We start from the raw sequence: 20825 nt of genomic DNA on the forward strand, positions 1-20825 counted from the left end.
GGGGAACATTCCAGACATTCCACACATTCCAGACATATACGCGCGGAGAACGAGGAAGATCCTCTCTGCTCTGCTTCCTGTTTCCTCTCCTCAGCCTCACTTTCGTTCTCAGGACGTCACTGGTTGCTAGACGCCAGTCGGCTGGCCATTCTAGCAACCAGTCCAGCGCACAGTAAAGCTGCTGCTGCGGCGTCCTGGGGGATCAGATCAGGGAAACTGTCACCCTGCGTGGGGCCCCCAGACAAATTGCCAGTGTGCCCATGCAGAAAGACGGCCCTGCCGGGCCCCCCCTGACCCCGGGCCCTCGGGCAATGCCCGAAATGCCCGACTGGTCAGTCCGCCCCTGTACAGCACCATTCATAGTACATTGTAGAGGTATTCATGAAAGGTTGTTTTAAAGCAGGCATGTCCAACCTGCGGCCCGGAACCGCTGGCAATGCGGCCCGGAACCGCTGGCAATTCGGCCCACTGCCCCCTGAAAATTTTTTATTTATTTTTTTGCTGGGGAGGAAGGAAGTCGAGTCGGGGGAACAGCCACAGAGGCAGCCTCGGAGGGGATCATCCACTAGTTGTGTTAAATTAGTGCTGGGGGGGGCGGGTGCGGCAGCACGGGAAGGGTGCAGCGGTGTTTTATTATTTTTATATCTTAACCACTTCCATACCGAGTCATAGTAATATGACGTCGGCATGGTGGTTGTACGGATCCGGGCGGGCGTCATATGACGTCCGCCCGCTCTAGCTGCTACTGCGCGCCCCCGGGGGCGCGCAGCGCAGCGATCGGGGATGAGGCTCGTCCCTCGGACATAGCCCATCCCTGATCAAGGTAAACAGCCAATAGAAATTGGCTGTTTACCACGTGATCGGCTGTGTCAATCACAGCCGATCACATGAGCGGCTCCAGCACGAGCCGCTCGTTCTCTCTGCAATGCGCGCCCCCGGGGGCGCGCAGAGCAGCGATCGGGGACGAGGCTCGTCCCTCGGACAGAGTCGATCCCCGATCTAGGTAAAGAGCCAATGAAATTGGCTCTTTACCACGTGACCGACTGTGTCCAATCACAGCCGGTCACAAATGTCAACAGAGAACACGGTAACTAGCTGTCACCGTGTTCTCCTCCTCACACACTGATCCTGTGTGAGGAAGAGAGTGTGGTAACAGCTAGTTACCAATCATAGTGCACCCCAAACACACTGATTGCCCCCCCCCAATAAAGAGCACCTGTCACTAGCCCATCAAAGTACCCGAGTACCTGTCACCAGCCCATCAGGTACTCTGATGACAGGTACTCGGGTACTCTGATGACAGGTACTCGGGTACTCTGATGACAGGCACTCGGGTACTCTGATGACAGGCACTCGGGTACTCTGATGACAGGTACTCGGGTACTCTGATGACAGGTACTCGGGTACTCTGATGACAGGCACTCGGGTACTCTGATGACAGGCACTCGGGTACTCTGATGACAGGTACTCGGGTACTCTGATGACAGGTACTCGGGTACTCTGATGACAGGTACTCGGGTACTCTGATGACAGGTACCCGGGTACTCTGATGACAGGTACCCGGGTACTCTGATGACAGGTACTTGGGTACTCTGATGACAGGTACTCGGGTACTCTGATGACAGGTACTCGGGTACTCTGATGACGGGTACTCGGGTACTCTGATGACAGGTACTTGGGTACTCTGATGACGGGTACTCGGGTACTCTGATGACGGGTACTCGGGTACTCTGATGACGGGTACTCGGGTACTCTGATGACGGGTACTCGGGTACTCTGATGACAGGTACTCGGGTACTCTGATGACGGATACTCGGGTACTTTGAGTACCTGTCAACGGAGTACCCGTCATCAGAGTACCTGAGTACCTGTCACCTACCCATCAGAGTACCCGAGTACCTTCCACCTGCTCATCAGAGTACCTGACGCCTGAAGTACCCGAGTACTTGCCACCTGCTCATCAGTACCCATCACTACTCATCAGTACTCATCAGTACCTATCACGTATCAGTATCACCTATCAGTATCAGTACTACTCATCAGTACCTATCACCTGCCTGTGACCTGCCCATCAGAGTACCCGAGTACCTGTCACCTGCCCAACAAAGTACCCGAGTACCTGTCGCCCTTCATACAGCCACCATGTCTAAGTCCAAAAAGGTTTATATACGTCCTCCGTTTAAACCTAAATACCGGTGTTATGGCAGCAGATAGCTGCCATAACCCTGGTATTTTTTTAAACGGTGGACGGCTGGCTTTCCGATAAGGGTGGTCCCAGCGGCGGATTCGCCGTGGGATCACCCTTCTGGGATGGCGGAAGAGGTGCCCCCCCCCCCCCTCCTGCCGCGTCCGGTCCTTTTCCCCGCTTACCGGACCCGCCGGCAGCGGGGAAAACAATCCGGTCCCGGATCCTCACAGACAGGATGTCGAGTGAGGGCAAGCTTGCCCTCACTTGACTCTATGGTCTTGGAGGACCGGAGCTACGGAAAATGTTGTTGCCTAGCAACCGGTTTAAAGGTCCTTTTTTTTTTTTTTTCATTTTATATAATAATTTTTTTTTTTTTTTTTTCTTTCTATCTTTTAGTGTACTTGTGAGATCTGAGGACTTTTTGACCCCAGATCTCACAAAAAAGAGGTCCTGTCGTGCCTTTTTCTATTACAAGTAATGTTTACATTTCTTGTAATAGAAATAAAAATGATCCTTTTTTTTTTTTTTTGTTAAACGGTGTAAAAATAAAAAATAAAATAAATAGTAAAAAAAAAAAAAAAATTAAAGCACCCTGTCCCCGTTAGCTCGCGCGCAGAAGCGACGCATACGGAAACCCCGCCCACATATGTAAACGGTGTTCAAACCACACATGTGAGGTATCGCCGCGATCGTTAGAGCAAGGGGAATAATTTGAGCCCTAGACCTCCTCTGTAACTCAAGGATGGCAACCTGTAGAAATTTTTAAATTGTCGCCTATGGGGATTTTTAAGTACCAAAGTTTGTCGCCATTCCGTGAGCGTGCGCAATTTTGAAACATGACGACATGTTGGGTATCTATTTACTCGGCGTAACATTATCTTTCACATTATGGAAAAAAATTGGGCTAACTTTACTGGTTTCTTATTTTTTAATTAAAAAAAGTGAATTTTTTCCAAAAAAATTGCGTTTGGAAGACCGCTGCGCAAATACGGTGTGATAAAAAATATTGCAATAATCTCCATTTTAATCTCAAGGGTCACTGCTAAAAAAAAATATATAATGTTTGGGGGTTCTAAGCAGTTTTCTAGCAAAACAACTGATTTTAGCTTGTAAACACCAAATGTCAAAAATAGGCCTAGGCAAGTGGCTAGGATGCATGATGATGCTCCTTGGATGTTAGGCCCCTCTATATGGCTAGGCTGTGAAAAAGTCTCACACATGTGGTATTGCCATACTCAGGAGGAGTGGCAGAATGAATTTTGGGGTGTCATTTTTGCTGTGTACATGCTATGTGTTAGGAATATCCTATAAATTGACAACTTTGTGTAAAAAAAAAAAAATAAATACAAAAATATGTGCAGCGCTAGAAGAAAAAAATTCCCAACAAAATAAATTGTCCAATCGCAGGAAACATTCCACAAGTAACGTAAACAATTGATGGTGAGAAAAAGTCCAATATATAATGGTGCAAATCATATATAAGTGCAGCAAATCCCGTCACCAGTGAAGGTAGAAATATATTGCGCTCACCAGATGGATGGGACCCCAAAACACCTTATAGTGTAGGAGTCAAACAGGCTTAAAAATGATGGAGTGTCCCCACAGATTTTTCACCAATTCCAACGGCAACCATGCAAATCTCCGGTAGATGGAATAGTTCAGAGATTCCCCTTCCACATGGTGGGTGGTAAAACCGAAAAAAATGGAGGGACATATAGCGTAATATTGCTAAAATCAATTTAATATCAATAAAGCTGATACACTTACAGACATCCGTGAAAGACAGGCATATAAGATGTAAAACAGCTGGGCTGACCAAGTCCTCTTTACATGTTTCGGCATAAATGCCTTTTTCAAAAGATAAAGTCAGCAGGTAGCCAGTGTTCATATATATATAGAGGTAGAATTGATTGGGTACACCTGTAGGAAGTAGGCGGTGGACTGCATGGAAACCGGAAGTAAAACCGGCGTGCGTTCCAAGCCTCACTATGGTATAGCGCCAAAAATGAAGTCTATTAAATCATAAGGGGAAACAGGAAGTGATGAAATGCCTGGAGGGGATGGCATTAGCCATCGTACATCCCAAGCCTCTTTCTGAATTGTAAGACAGGAAGTGCTGACATCACATCCGGGAATAGGCGGAAGTGATGTCAGCGTCAAAACATCCAGGGGGGACGGCATTTAACCATCATCAACCCCAAGCCTCCATCTGAAGTGTAAGACCAGATATGCCGACATCACATCCGGGATTGGGCGGAAGTGATGTCAGCACGGCAAGGCGGACCGCCTTACCGGAAGTTGGAGCATATCAATGCACCAGGTCAACAAAACAGAAATGGAGACAGCTCAGATTGGCCGATTCAGCGAGTAGTGAATATCGCCAATAAGAGAACAAAAAAAGGGGGAGAATAAAAAGATGACGTTATAGTTAAACAGCGCCAACAAAAAGGGGAGAGGAAAAAATCGGTTTAGTTATCTAAACCATAATATATCAACATAGTGGGCTCATTTATTGAGAAACCAGTATATTGAAAAAAACAAAAATGTCAATTGTCCACAGTTAAAGGGACATAATAACAAATTTTGTCTATATACAGTCCATAGTCTATCTCCATATTAGGTGACCCTTAATACAGGATATCTATAACAAAAAATATTTTTATTACATAACTACATGATGTATACAGCCAAAAGACAAATATAATAAAAATATTTTAAAAAATATCGTGAATAAAAATAATAAAATCACATAAAAGAACGAATGAGGATAAAGGGAACATATAAGGCTAAAGATAGCCAGAAAGGCAGATGGGAGTGGGATATTTAGTACGCTAAGCTGTGTTTATAAAGGCGTTTATATCCCACTCTATATTCAACCCAAAAGGATGGTAGGACTTCAAAGTATAGATCCAGTATGTCTCTCTCCTAGAGACACCACGAATTTTTGAGCCACCCCTCCAGGGAGGTACATACTGGTCTATGACCTGAAATAAAGTGCCAGTGGGATCTTTATGGTGATAAAGAAGGTAATGTTTACCTACAGTATGCTTATCCTTGCCTGTGAGAATGCTCGTAATATGTTCATTAACACGCACATTAAAGGACCTTATAGTGCGTCCCACGTACTGCTTTTTACAGGGGCACGTTAACAAATAAACAATATGAGTAGTTATGCAAGTGGCGAAAAATTTGATATGGTGAAGACTCCCTGTGACAGAAGATTGAAAGGATGTAAATTTCCTTCTTTTATCACAATTATATTCGCACACTCTGCACTTCCGGCAGGGATAAAAACCAATAAGATCAGCAAAAAATTTTTTGGGTTTAATTGGTTCATCCGGTACATTGGGAGCTAATTGTCCTCTTAATGCAGGTGCACCTCTGAAAGTGACCGAGGGTCGTACAGGTAAAACGGTACCCAAAATGGGGTCATTTCTAAGTACATCCCAATGTTTGGATATAATTCTCTTGATGGAATTATGCTGAATAGAAAAATTGGTAAAAAAGGACCATTTAGCAAAATCAGACTGGTTTTTTGTTTTATTTCTATTTTTAGACCCAGAAAGTAATTGTGCTCTATCAATCTGGGTTACTTCCCTTATAGTGGACTCAAGAGCATCAGAATTATAACCCTTAACTAAGAAGTAAGAACCTATCCTTTAGCAGCTGGGCTTGTTGGAGGAATTCATGTTCATGAGTACAATTCCTCCTAAGTCTGATGAATTGACTCTTAGGTATTCCACCCAACCAAGCCTTGTGATGACAGCTGTCAACAGGCAGGTACGAGTTACGGTCTGTGTCCTTGAAAAAAGTACTGGTGACAAACTGATTGTCCACTATGGAAATATTGAGGTCTAGGAAATGGATATTGGTGGAACTATATTCAAAAGACAAATGAATACCTCTCGTGTTATCATTCAAGAATGACATGAATGTCTCGAGAGATGAGGTGTCCCCTTTCCACAGGAGGAGGATGTCGTCTATATAACGCACCCAGAGAACCAGCTCGGGTGCGTCATAAGGAAAGACGACATCCTCCTCCCATTTGGCCATAAAGAGGTTGGCCAAACTAGGGGCGAACTTCGCCCCCATGGCCACACCCCTTTGTTGTAAAAAGTATTGGTGATTGAACCAAAAGTAATTCCTCCCGGTGGCAAATATCAACAGATCTAGAATGAAATCTCGATGTGAAGAAGAGATAGATTTATCTGTCTTTAAGAAATGGTCAACAGCATTTAAACCCTGATCATGAGGGATACAAGTATAAAGAGAGGTGACATCTGCAGTCACCATCAGATGTTCACCTTCTAACTTGATATTTTTCAGCCTGTTGATAACATCACAGGTATCCTTAATGAAGGAAGGAGTTTCAATAACCAGCGGTTGTAGATAGAAATCGATGTATTTGCCAATACGTGATGTAATAGAATTGATGCCGCTAATAATAGGGCGACCAGGAGGATTTACCGGGTTTTTATGTACTTTCGGTAAATAGTACATGACTGGGATGCGGGGGGCTATGGGAACCAAAAAAGACCTTTCTTTCTTGTTTATTAAGTTCCTTTCATAGCCTTTCTCCACCAGTCTCACCAATTCCTTCTTAAAAGAAGTAGTAGGGTTATTTTGTATTTTAATATAGGTGTCCTGATCGCCTAGGATTCTACCCATTTCATCATAGTAGTCCTGTTTATCAAGGACGACGATGCCGCCGCCCTTGTCTGCAGGGCGCACTATGAGGTCTTTCTGTTCACACAGAGATTTTAGACCCTTTTTCAGTTGAGGCTGTATATAGGGTTTCTTAACAGCTAACAGCTAACTCTTTTTATTCTCCCCCTTTTTTTGTTCTCTTATTGGCGATATTCACTACTCGCTGAATCGGCCAATCTGAGCTGTCTCCATTTCTGTTTTGTTGACCTGGTGCATTGATATGCTCCAACTTCCGGTAAGGCGGTCCGCCTTGCCGTGCTGACATCACTTCCGCCCAATCCCGGATGTGATGTCGGCATATCTGGTCTTACACTTCAGATGGAGGCTTGGGGTTGATGATGGTTAAATGCCGTCCCCCCTGGATGTTTTGACGCTGACATCACTTCCGCCTATTCCCGGATGTGATGTCAGCACTTCCTGTCTTACAATTCAGAAAGAGGCTTGGGATGTACGATGGCTAATGCCATCCCCTCCAGGCATTTCATCACTTCCTGTTTCCCCTTATGATTTAATAGACTTCATTTTTGGCGCTATACCATAGTGAGGCTTGGAACGCACGCCGGTTTTACTTCCGGTTTCCATGCAGTCCACCGCCTACTTCCTACAGGTGTACCCAATCAATTCTACCTCTATATATATATGAACACTGGCTACCTGCTGACTTTATCTTTTGAAAAAGGCATTTATGCCGAAACATGTAAAGAGGACTTGGTCAGCCCAGCTGTTTTACATCTTATATGCCTGTCTTTCACGGATGTCTGTAAGTGTATCAGCTTTATTGATATTAAATTGATTTTAGCAATATTACGCTATATGTCCCTCCATTTTTTTCGGTTTTACCACCCACCATGTGGAAGGGGAATCTCTGAACTATTCCATCTACCGGAGATTTGCATGGTTGCCGTTGGAATTGGTGAAAAATCTGTGGGGACACTCCATCATTTTTAAGCCTGTTTGACTCCTACACTATAAGGTGTTTTGGGGTCCCATCCATCTGGTGAGCGCAATATATTTCTACCTTCACTGGTGACGGGATTTGCTGCACTTATATATGATTTGCACCATTATATATTGGACTTTTTCTCACCATCAATTGTTTACGTTACTTGTGGAATGTTTCCTGCGATTGGACAATTTATTTTGTTGGGAATTTTTTTCTTCTAGCGCTGCACATATTTTTGTATTTATTGATTTATCACCCTCCTTAGTTCAGTGATTGATGTCAGCTGCTTACATTTTTTAAAGTTAGCGCAATTATCTCTATTTTATTCTGTTTGTAAAAAAAAAAAGTTTTCATTTTTTTCCCACATTTTCCAAAAACCTGTGGAAAAAAATGACATGTTCAAAGGACCCATAATGCCTCATAGAATATACGTTGGAGTGTTTTCTTTCCAAAATGGGGTCATTTTGTGGACTTTTCCATTGTATTGGTGCTCTAGGGCCTTGAAAAGTGTGATAGGTAGTAAGAAAGTTTTATGTGTATTTATGCTCCTAGAACGCCTGAAGGTGCTTCTTGGACGTGGAGTATCTTTTTGTGGCCAGGCTGTGTAAAAGTCTCACACATGTGGTATCGCCATACTCGGAAGGAGTAGCAGAATGTATTTTTGGGTGTAATTTTTGCTGTGTACATGCTATGTGTTAGAAATAGCTTATAAATTGACAACTTTGTGGGAAAAAAAAGAAAAAAATTTTTTTTTCTTCATTTTCCCAAGAATTGTGGGAAAAAATTACAACTTCAAAAAACCCACCATGCCTCTTACTAAATACCTTGGACTGTCTACTTTACAAAAAGGGGTCATTTGGGCGGTATTTGTACTGTCCTAACATTTCAGGGCCTCAAGAAAGGAGATAGGCAGTCAGTACTTCTGGTGTGATCAATTTTCAGTAATTGGTACCATAGCTTCTAGACTCAATAACTTTCACACAGACTAAATAATATACACTAATTTGGGTTAATTTTACCAGAGACATGTAGCAGTATACATTTTGGCCCAAATGTATGAAGAAAAATTAATTTTTTGCAAAATTTTATAATTGAAACTGAAAAAAAAAGTGTTTTTTTTCAAAATTTTTGCTCTTTTTTTGCATATATCACGAAAAAAAAAACCCCAGTTGTGATCAAATACCACCAAAAGAAAGCTCTATTTGTGTGAAAAAAATGATAAAAAATTTGTTTGGTTACAGTGTAGCATGACTGAGCAATTGTCATTCAAAGTGTGAGAGTGCTGAAAGCTGAAAATTGGTCTGGGCAGGAAGGGTGTCAAACTGCTCTGTATGGAAGTGGTTAACTAATAGTATGTATTTATATGCGCCAGAAAATTTCTCTACACTCAATGTGGCCCAGAGAAGCCAAGAGGTTGGACACCCATGGTTTAAAGCAACTGGAAGCTGATGAAGAGACACTGAGCAAACAAGACCCAGTGGAAAGGGTAGGACAATCCTACATCACCATTGTGGGAAGGCTAGGACAATCCTACAGCACCATTCATAGTACATTGTAGAGTTATTCATGATTCTGGACATCAGACTGAGCACATCTATCCATAGGATAGCAGAAGATCGGCATTTAAGGAATCCTTAGCAACCTCTGTATCTTGGGTACCATGGAGCACTGCTTGAGAAAGGTTGTTTGGAGGCAACTGGAAGCTGATGAAGAGACACTGAGCAAACAAGACTCAGTGGGAAGGGTAGGACAATCCTACAGCACCATTGTGGGAAGGGTAGGACAATCCTACAGCACCATTCATAGTACATTGTAGACATTGTAGAGTTATTCATAAAAGGTTGTTTTAAGGTGAATGAAAGCTGATGAAGAGACACTGAGCAAACAAGACCCTGTGGGAAGGGTAGGACAATCCTACAGCATCATTCATAGTACATTGTAGAGTTATTCATGATTCTGGACATCAGACTGAGCACATCTTTCCATAGGATAGCAGAAGATCGCCGTTTAAGGAATCCTTAGCAACATCTGTACCTTGGGTAACATGGAGCACTGCTTGAGAAAGGTTGTTTTAAGACAACTGGAAGCTGATGAAGAGACATGGAGCAAATAAGACCCCGTGGGAAGGGTAGGACAATCCTACAGCACCATTCATAGTACATTGTAGAGTTATTCATGAAAGGTTGTTTTAAGGCGAATGGAAGCTGAGGAAGAGACATGGAGCAAATAAGACCCCGTGGGAAGGGTAAGACAATCCTACAGCACCATTCATAGTACATTTTGGAGTTATTCGTGATTCTGGACATCAGACTGAGGACATCTAACCATAGGATGGCAGAAGATCGCCGTTTAAGGAATCATTAGCAACGTCTGTATCTTGGGTACCATGGAGCACTGCTTGAGAAAAGTTGTTTTGAAGGCAACTGGAAGCTGATGAAGAGACATGGAGCAAACAAGACTCAGTGGGAAGGGTAGGACAATCCTACATCACCATTGTGGGAAGGGTGGGACAATCCTACAGCACCATTCATAGTACATTGAAGATTTATTCATGAGTTTATTATAGAGTCTTGTTAACAGAATAGCAAACAGTAGTCAAGGTCAGACATCATGAGATCATGGAGTAAGATTATGGTGGTCCCTTGGGTCTAAAAGGGGCATGTATTAGAAATATTAGTCAAGTAGAAACTGCTAGATTTACAGATGTCCTGGATGTGAGCAGTAATGGAAAGGGCAGACTAAGGCCAAGGTAGAGTGACAGTACAATTTACATGGAGATGTCAGGGATGTAATATACAGAAGTCCAAACCTCATGCCTTACTCAAACCACCTTACAAAAAAAAAAAAAAAAAAAATCATTGTATTCATTTATGAAATACGTAATCAAGAACCGCCAGCTAAGCAAGCAATCTGCATATCTATAGGAACTAATCAGATTACAGAAGGTCAGCAATCTTTTCATGTCAAAGGTCTTTCTTTTTTTCTCCTTTTAGTGTTGCAATTGATTCACCGTTACCTTCTCTATGAAGCCTCCGATTTAAGTATATATACATTTTTTCTCCCCCTTTTGTCATGTTACAATCTGCCAGTATTATGAACGTTATTATTCTACCAAAGTTAATGTTTTATATTTAGTATTCATACAATGCCATGAACAAAACTATAAATATGTAAATTACATCAAGGTATGAAAATAATATATCAAACAAAAGGGAGCTATTGAGACCAAAATAGGCCAAGGCGGGCATAGGCAAGGGTTTGTCTCCCCCTGCTGGCAGCCAAAGGGAATCTTTTTCATGGAATTTCTGTGGTCGATCGAGCGGTCTGAATTGGATTGAGGTTTCTTTTTCATCAAATTGACTTAACTGCATTCAATATTTGTTTTAGGCATTGGATGGCCTGAGTGGGCAAATCTGGAGTGTTCCTATTCACTCTTGAAATGTTTAAAGTTTTAACTCTTCGTTCAGGAAAAGGGCTAGGGATATATACAGTATAATTATTTATACTGTGACGCACGGGCTTATGCGGCTCTGACCTAATTAAAGATGTAATTATGTCTAAAGGATGCTTAGAAGAAGAGGTTAACACTTAGCAGACAGATGCCGTCACTTGACAAAGATCAAGACACTGTTACCACCCAAGTGCTAAGGGTCGATCTTCAAAGTAATAGTCTTTTAACACAATGCATTCCACCAGGAAAGGGTTAAAATGTACTTGTTGCAGTTTCATGTGTATAAATGATGCAGATGCCTGCGCCCAGCTTTGGTATTCTCCCAGAGATATCCAAAATACTGGGTGCCTCATTAAGCAAATTCGGACAAGAGCTTGGGTGGTCAAGTCTTGGCTCAACAACTAATGAATTTATGGATTTCCTGTGAAATCATGAAGTTTTTTTTTTCAAGTGTGTTTAGTGTAAGAAAATTTTGTCTTGGTACCTGTAATTCCTTCTACAGCAATGGTCTTCAAACGGTGGCCTGTGGGCCGAATGCGGCCCTTTGCTTGTCTGTATGCTGCCCTAGGGGCACTGTTCCTTGCACCAAGGCACTATTCCTCCCACAGCAGTGATGAGGCTTAGTCCTTCCACTGACACCAATGGTGGATCCCTTTTTCTGATGGGTAACTGATCATCCCAATAACACCAACAGTGGGGCACTAGTCTTCCTACTGACACCAGTGATGGGGCACTATTTCTCCCACTGACACCAATGATGGGGCACTGATCTTCCCACTGACACCAATGATGGGACACTATACCTCCCACTGACACCGATGATGGGGCACTATTCCTTCCATACCAATGATGGGGCATTATTCCTCCCACTGACACCAATGAGGGGCATTGAGCCTCCCACTGACACCAATGATGGGGCATTGATAATCCCACTGACACCAATGATGGGGCACTATTCCTCCCACTGACACCAACAATGAGTCACTGATCCTCCCACTGACAACAACGATGGGGCACTATTTCTCCCACTAACACCAACTATGGGGCACTGAATCCCCACTGAAACCAACAATGGGGCACTGAGTCTCCCACTGACACCAATGCTGGGCCACCATTCCTCCCACTGACACCGACAATAAGTCACTGATCCTCCCACTGACAACAATGGTGGGGCACTATTTCTCCCACTGACACCAATGATGGGGCATTGAGCCTCCCACTGACACCAATGATGGGGCATTGATCATCCTACTGACACCAATGATGGGGCACTATTCCTCCCACTGACACCAACAATGAGTCACTGATCCTCCCACTGACAACAACGATGGGGCACTGATCTTCCCACAGACACCAATGATGGGGCACTGAATCCCCACTGAAACCAACAATGGGGCACTGAGTCTGCCACTGACACCAATGCTGGGCCACCATTCCTCCCACTGGCACCGACAATGAGTTACTGATCCTCCCACTGACACCAATGATGGGGCACTGATCTTCCCACTGACACCAATGATGGGACACTATACCTCCCACTGACACCGATGATGGAGCACTATTCGTTCCACTGATGCCAATGATGGGGCATTATTCCTCCCACTGATACCAATGATGGGGCACGATTCCTCCCACTGACACCAATGAGGGGGCATTGATAATCCCACTGACACCAATGATGGGTCACTATTCCTCCCACTGACACCAATGATGGGGCACTATTCCTTCCACTGACACCAATGATGGGACACTATTGCACCCACTGACACCAATGATGGGACATTATTTCTTTTCCTACTGACCAAAGTATGGACATTTATTTTACTCCCACTTAACACTAAGCCTGAGACATTGTCTACTCCCACCGACACTGAAGCATTTTCTACTCCAACTGGCCACAGTCTGACCCTCCTGAAGTCTAATGGGCCCATTGCTTGGAAAGTTTGGAGACCCCTGTTTTACCGTAATGCTCAGACTGGGAGATAGAGGGGCAACACTAAGATTCAAACTTCTGGTGGTGACTTCATTAATGTGCTGCTGCTTCTTCATCATCCAGTTTTAAAAGATGAAAGGGTTTCGTTCCACTTTAAAAACCGAAGTTTAGGTCTGAAAATGTTCACAAAGTTACATTGGTCCAGCTTGAACCAATGTACTGTAAATATGTATGTGATATACCCGTGGGATCTCTGTGGAAGCTGGAAATCAGTGTAGTAGCTACCACTACTCAAGTGGTCTCCACTAGCTTCCCATGCCAAGCGGCTGCCCTGCCACTTACTGAACACAGGAGATTGCTCACTCAGCATGGGTGACATTTAGAGAGCCCTTTGCCTTTTCTCAATGAATGCAAAGTGTTCTCTCATTGGACAAGATGGACATCATGACAGTCTCTCCTCTCTACCTCGTACACTCAGAGAACACTTTGCATTCATTGAGAAAATGCAAAGAGTTCCCTGAACGGTGCCCATGCCGAACAAACAACCTCCTGTGTTCACAATGCAGTAGCTCAGCATGGTACCTGGAAGCTAGAGGAGATCACTGGAATAGTGATGTCTACTACAAGGATTTCCACAGGGATCCCACAAGTATGGTACATACATTGTTACATTGTTCAAAGCTGGACCAATGTTACTATGTAATAATTGCCATACCTAAACTTCAGCTTTAAAGCTGAACCCTTCCATCCTTTAAAGCTGAAGAATAGATCTGCAGTCCTCACAGAGCAGCACATTTGAAACCAGACTTGAACATTTAGTTAGGCGCTGACAAACACACTGGCACCGGTGACCATTATCACCATAACCATGCCTTGGGAAACCATCAAATCATTAGGTTTAGTTCCACATTAAGAACACACCCCTAAACTTTAGCTTTACAATGGAACTAAACCTACAGATTTAATGGGTTCCTGAAACCGTTTCATTCAAGACCTGACTGCCAGTCTGCTTATGTCAGCTCTTGACTCAATGCTCAATTCTCCAAATAGCCAGTTTCACATGCACAGCACCATTACAACTGCAGATATGCATCTTTAAAGGGGGTTTTCTGGCAGAGGAGTCTGGTTTACAAGACCAGCTGAACAGAATTACAAGTCATTTGGCAATTAAAACAATCCCCATGTATCATTTCAACAGTGCATTATTTTGGGCAGATTTACTTTAAGATTGCACCTTCATTTAGAATTCCTCTATTGCAAGTGGCAATGCACCAATGTAATACCCTGATGTCACACTTATCCCTAAAGCAGGTGGTCAGACACTATAGCTAGTATCTGTGTTCTTCACCTATAGCAGCCACTTTTCCCATAAGGCAATCAGGCCTACCGGTACTGGGTTGCCTCCAGGACTTGTACACAATGCTATAGTGCCTGGGTACCACGCCAGTGCAGGCATGAACTGAGCAAAGCAAACAGGTACTTGCAATTGGCAGACAGGTAGAGTGGTTTATTGACAGTCCAGGTACAAGGCAGATACAGTTCAAAGAAGTCATGGTCCAATCCTTAGTCAAAAGGCGGGCAGAGTTTGGAGAGTAGTTGATATCCAATCAAAGGTCATAAACAGGGAAATCAGCAGAGGAGATAAGCAGGGAGCTTGGAGCTTGTGTTACAAACGCAATATCACAAGCATGAGACTGCGGGCTTGGCTGGCTTAAATCAGGTTTGGTCTCCACCCAGAGACTGACCACATCAATCACCTTGCAGGCAGACAAGCAGGAATGCATCATAGCCAAAACCAGGATGCTGAAATTAGACCAGCAGCTGTCACAAAAGGAGCGTTTACACACTCCTGATATTACCACTCCTCTGAGGAAGGGCCCCGAACCCTTAGAGACAAGCTAGACATCTAGCACAAGTCCATCAGGTCAGATCTCCAGCACAGGACCATCAGGCTGGGCAAAGGTCAGGGAATCAGTGAGGTCAGATTGGCTAGCAGGCAGAGAGTCTAAAAATCTGTACTGACTGACGAAAAATTGGCCGTTCTGGTGACGGCCAACAAAAGTTTTATAGCATGCACACCAGATTTTGTTCGGCCGAAAAGTCGCAGTCGGTTGTCGGAAGCATCATACTAACAAGCCAACAATTGGGGCTATAGTCACAAAACTGGACAGTAGACAAAGAACCGGTGATGTAAGACTGGATAGCAGGTGACATCACTGGAGTCAAGATGGGTAGCTGGAGCACAGGATGGATGAAGAGTGGTTTGAAAAAAATGTTGAGGGCCCCACCTGGCTGACTGAGACAGTCTATCCAAAACCAGGATGCTGGAATGAGACCAGCAGCTGTCAAAGAACAGAAGCGTTTACAAACTCCTGTATTTACCACTCCTATGGGGAAGAGCCCCCAATCCCTTAGAGACAGCTAGATATCCGGCACAAGACCCTGAGGTCCGGCCTCCAGCACAGGACCATCAGGCTGGGTAAAGGTCAGGGGATCAGTGAGGTCAGGTTGGTTAGCAGGCAGAGAGTCTATGGCACAAAACTGGACAGTAGACCAGTAATGTCAGGCTGAATTGGTGTGTTAGTGTGTTAAATGGAAAACTGTAGGTTCCATGGTCTATCGCAGGTGGTCCTAAACCTATTGCAGATGATTGTGTATTACTGCAGATGCAGGGGTAACAAATATGCACTAAATAAAATAAATTTAAAAAAAAAAAGGGACATGATCTGATCTTCTCTAGATAGACCCTGATTCTACCAGTCATTGCTCAATAATTCCCTGTGTTTTATGCCCCTTGCAAGCAACGTTACAAAATTTTAAAAATGGGACCAGTCAAGGTGTAGCATCTGATTTGTTATAAAAATGAAACCGGTTTACAATATTATGACAGTATTACAGGAGATACAATTTCTCATTTTAAAACCAACCAACCTGATTTGTTACATTGTCTAAACCTGCTGCTGGATGCAGCTCTGAGCCGCCATAACAACATGATCCTCCAGAGGGCACTAGGTTCTATGTGCTTTTTATATGTAGAAGAGGTCTCTAGCTATAAATGTTCACATGGACGCAAATTACCAGAATATATAAAAATGTTTGTTGATGGACTGTGGATACCCACCTGTCACATCCTGATTATTTCTATAATATATATATATATATATATATATATATATATATATATATATATATATATATATATATATATATATATATATATATATATATATATATATATATATCTATATATCTATATATAAAAACCAAAAGCAAGTGCCATTCACATTGAAGCAATCTGTTGCAGTGTATTAACTCTGTGTTACGGCGCGTGTTCATCTGTGTTGTGTTAAAGTGGTTGTAAACCCACTCTTATAACTTTTACCTATAGGTAAGCCTTTAAAAAGGCTTACCTACAGGTACTGTAAATATCTCCTAAACATGCACCGTTTAGGAGATATTCACATTTCATGCAGCCGATGATGTCATCGGCGCATGCGCTCTGAAGAAACAGCCGCCCGTGCCGTTTCTTCAGAGCCCTGTGCCGTGACCGGCTGCTCCTGCACGCACGCGGCTCCTGGCAATGAGTTCTCTGATTGGACAAGGTAGAGACTGTGACGTCACCACACTCGTACAAGTCTTTGTATTCATTGAAAAAATAAATAAAAATAAATAGTTACTATGCAGAAAAATGCTTCTTCTATCAGTGGACTAGCAGTGATGTCTACATTGATTTGCAGCTTACACAGGGATTCGTCAAGTATAAGATATTCATGTTTTTATTGGTCCAGGCAGGCAATGGGAACTCTTTATGCCTGGAGGAAAATAGATGTAATTTCTACATACAGAAAGGCTTCTTCATAGTAAGAGATGAAAATGTGGAATACGCTCCCTCAAAAACTAGTTCTGGCCAAGTAATAACACCAGGGGTAGTTGATCCAGGGAATATCTGGGTGTGTCATGGGCGGGATCAGGAAGGACATTTTTTTTTTTTTACCTCTGGAATAAATTGTCTTGTGTTTTTTTTTTTCCTTCCTCTGGATCAACTTTGGATGAAGGGTTCTGTATGTAGAGGTTTTCAATTTTTTTTTTTTATTGGTTGAAATAGATGGACTATGGACTAATTATATACTGTAACTATGCTTTGAAATCATACCTAGACTTCAGCTCTAAGTCACAGCTAGTGCAAGAAAAGACACAAAGCTTACCCATTATATATGTATAACATAGATAAGTACTCACCATAGCTTTACTTCCAGTTATCTGCATGCAGGGGTTCAGCGGAGAAGGATTAGAAGGTGGAAAAAACAAATACAGCACAATTAGTAGTAGATTCAAGCAAGGCCACTCTATGGTTAATAGCTAATCACAATGGTTACTTGACTAGATCCCCCGCACAGACAGCTCATCCCCGCAAGACAAACACATTTATACAAACACATGCTATTCTTCACCAACATTGAATATGGAACTAAGGTGGTTTCATGCACTAGTGAATCAATACATACCAAGAGGAAGCAATTGGAATGTGTATAATGCAATCAGCCTTTGTATATCGATATTATAGGCATTTAATGGCGCAACCAACAAGCAGAAGTCACACAATGGCAGACGTGGACATGGCAAAGAGGATGGAGCATGATCAGAATGAAATCCAATGGTGGACATACACAATATGGCCAACAGTTTGTGGACACGTAACCTTCACACCTACTGTATATGGACAAAAGCATGTGGACCTCTCTTCAAAAGATTGGGTTCTGGTGTTTTCAGTAAAGGGTAATGGTAATACTACAACAGAAGTTTTAGACAATGGTGCCAACCTTGCGTAACAGTGTGGTGAAGACTCTCTTCTTTTCAACGGTGTACAAAGCCAGTCCCATAAAGACATGTTATGGTTTGACCAATTTTATATGGAGGAACTCAAGTCACCAGCAAAGATCCCTGACCTCAATCCTATCGAACACCTTTTGAAATAGGTGGAACCAAGGCAGAAAAACCCAACTGTGTGCTCAACGCATAGACAAAGGTCACTATAGTAACAAACATTCTAACCCCAAGAACTAAAAAAATGGGCATACCTTGGAACTTTTTAAGACATATTTTGTATCTGATTTATGTCTGGATGTAGGATTGCAGTGCTATCCCCTTATCCTGGATGGAATCTGGATCTTTAGGAAGACTGAGGAACCTCATGATTGTATGTGCTTTAGGGGCAATATCATATAATATGCTTGTTGGGTGCGGAGGCAGAATTACCAAAGGTCGCCCTTGCGTTCCACCACTTTGGGGGGGGGGGGGCAGGATGGCACAAAGTGGGCCGATTCAGAACATGTGAAAGGGTCCTGCTGCAGGACCGTAAGGCTTCGTTCACACTGCTGCAACCCCAAAGTTGTGCGACTTGTTTGCGTTATTCTTGCAACTTCCTTGGGACTTGCTTGTGATTTCCCTGCAATGTAATTATGACTTGCTTGTGACTTATGTGATTTAAAGAGTCTTTAAAGTGGTAGTAAAGTAGTGCATGACATTTTTACCTAAAAGTAAGCTTATAATAAAGCTTACCTGTAGGTAGAATGAATCTCCTAAACGTGCACCATTTAGGAGTTATTCCAGCGAGCAGCAGCCAGTGATGTCACCAGCACAAGGACCTGTTACGGTGCCGTTCCTTCAGAGCTCTGTGCCATGAACCGGGGAGTGACATCATTGTGGCTTGGCCAATCAGACGGTTGGAGCTGGCGAACCCGGAAGGAAGACAGGGTGAAGAAGGAAACCTTGTCAGTGGTGACAGCACCCCACTGGAGGGCTTAGTTTTAAGGTAAGTATTTTATAATGTGCTAGTATGCAGGGTCTTTTTCTTTTTTTAGGAAACTTTACTACTGCTTTAAAGGATTTAAAGAGTGAGGGGCCCGGGGATCAGTGGGAAGGTCCCCGGGACCAGTGGAAAGGGCCCCGGGACCAGTGGAAAGGGCCCCGGGGACAGATGGAAAGGGCCCCTGGACAGATGGAAAGGGCACCAAAACCAGAGAAAAGGACCCTGGGACCAGAGAAAAGGGCCCTGGGATCAAAAGAAAGGGATCTGAGACTGATGGAAAGGGCTCTGGTGGTCAAAGGGTCCCTTCATGGTTTCTTGCAGTAGAGCCCTGAAGGTGCTTGTTATCCCTTTGGTTGGGTGTGATATACCAGCAAGGTCACAGAGCAGTATGGTGTTTTAGGAATATTTTACACTTTTTTTTTTTTTTTTTTGTCTAATGATTTTAAACGTTATCATTGCATAATAAAAAGTTCTGGGCTCATTTTCTTTGAGAAAATTTTGGGAATATCCATATGTTGAAGGTTGAGTCAAGTTCTTACCAGCGACGGCTCGCGACTTCAGTTTCCCGGCGTGGCGGCGTCTCCTGGAGTCCTCAGTCCTCCCGGCTCCCGCCTCCTCCCCAGCCAATGGCATGGGGTTTGCCTTTCGGCCAATCAGGAAGCTCGTATCGGACCCACTTCCTGATTGGCCAGGAGGAGGATCCGTGTTGCAATAGCGAATTTTCATTCGCTTTTGTCACACAATGGGTGGACTCGGGGCGCACTGCTCTGCGCCCCGGGTACACCCTTTGCTGAAGCCTATTCGAGCCTCTGGCTCTAATCAGGTGATGCAAAAAAAAGAAAAAAAGCCCATTGAACTCCATGCATCCGGCGCCCCGCATGCAGATTAGGGGGCCGGATGCATGGATAGGGGGGGCGGCGCCCCTGCGCCCCCAACACACCAGCCACCACTGGTTCTTACAGGTAATGAGAATTTTGGAACAAGGTCAGGTCTTCTCATACAATATCAGTAGCGGACCTGGCTAAATGGGTACAGAAACCCAAAGATACAGTCCAAAATCTTGTGGAAAGCCTTCCTGAAAGAGTGGAGGTTGCTTTAGCAACGAAGAGAGACCAGCGCCACATCAATACCCATGGTTTTAGGATGAGATGCTCAGCAAGCTCATAGAGGTGTGATGGTCAGATGTCCAACAACTTTGGCCATGAAGTGTAACACATGGTTGAGAAAGTGGACCTTTTGAAGTATTTACTGAAATTAAACCAGCTGACCTTCTTTTCTAAAAGAGCCGAGTGTCTAACTTTAATGTCGATTCTTCAGATTTAAAGCTCTGAGTCATGGACCTTCAAGCAGCCACAAAGGGACATTATTTTTGGTTTTTCTATGTGCTTTCTATACATTTTTTTAAAACCGATACTCATTCTTGGTTAGTGACTCAGCAATTACCATAGATAGTGGATCTGCAGAACAGTCAGGTAACTTGCATTTTTAGAAGGTGGTCAGCAATGTCAGCACACACATATCTGTTGTAAGAGGTTTAAAAACAGCTAAAACCACAAAACCTAAAATGAAAAATTCTTGACTGTATTCTAGCTATGCACTGGAGCTTATTGCTTTTTATAAGCTGTCATGGCAAGCAAAACACAAAAAACAACCATGGTAACCCATTCCCACCCATCACTACACTTCAGGTGGGTCTTTATGTCCAGGGGCGGAGCAGACTTATAATCACATGATCACTGTGGTTGGCTATCACAGTGGTTACATGATCTGGAGCTCATTAATACTTGGTTTGCT

At 43.5% G+C, this 20825-nt stretch overlaps 1 protein-coding gene across 1 annotated transcript in view; it reads right to left on the reverse strand.

Annotated features, from left to right (window-relative positions):
* Positions 1-20825, reverse strand: part of DIAPH2 (diaphanous related formin 2) — a 1824032-nt gene that overhangs the window by 1591091 nt on the left and 212116 nt on the right. The window contains exon 5 of the mRNA XM_082263377.1: positions 17462-17482. Coding sequence (XP_082119503.1) covers positions 17462-17482 — 21 coding nt within the window. The remainder of the gene's footprint in view (positions 1-17461; positions 17483-20825) is intronic.

Source organism: Pelophylax lessonae, assembly GCF_965119305.1.
Source record: "Pelophylax lessonae genome assembly, chromosome: 7".
Classification (NCBI taxonomy): Eukaryota; Metazoa; Chordata; class Amphibia; order Anura; family Ranidae; genus Pelophylax; species Pelophylax lessonae.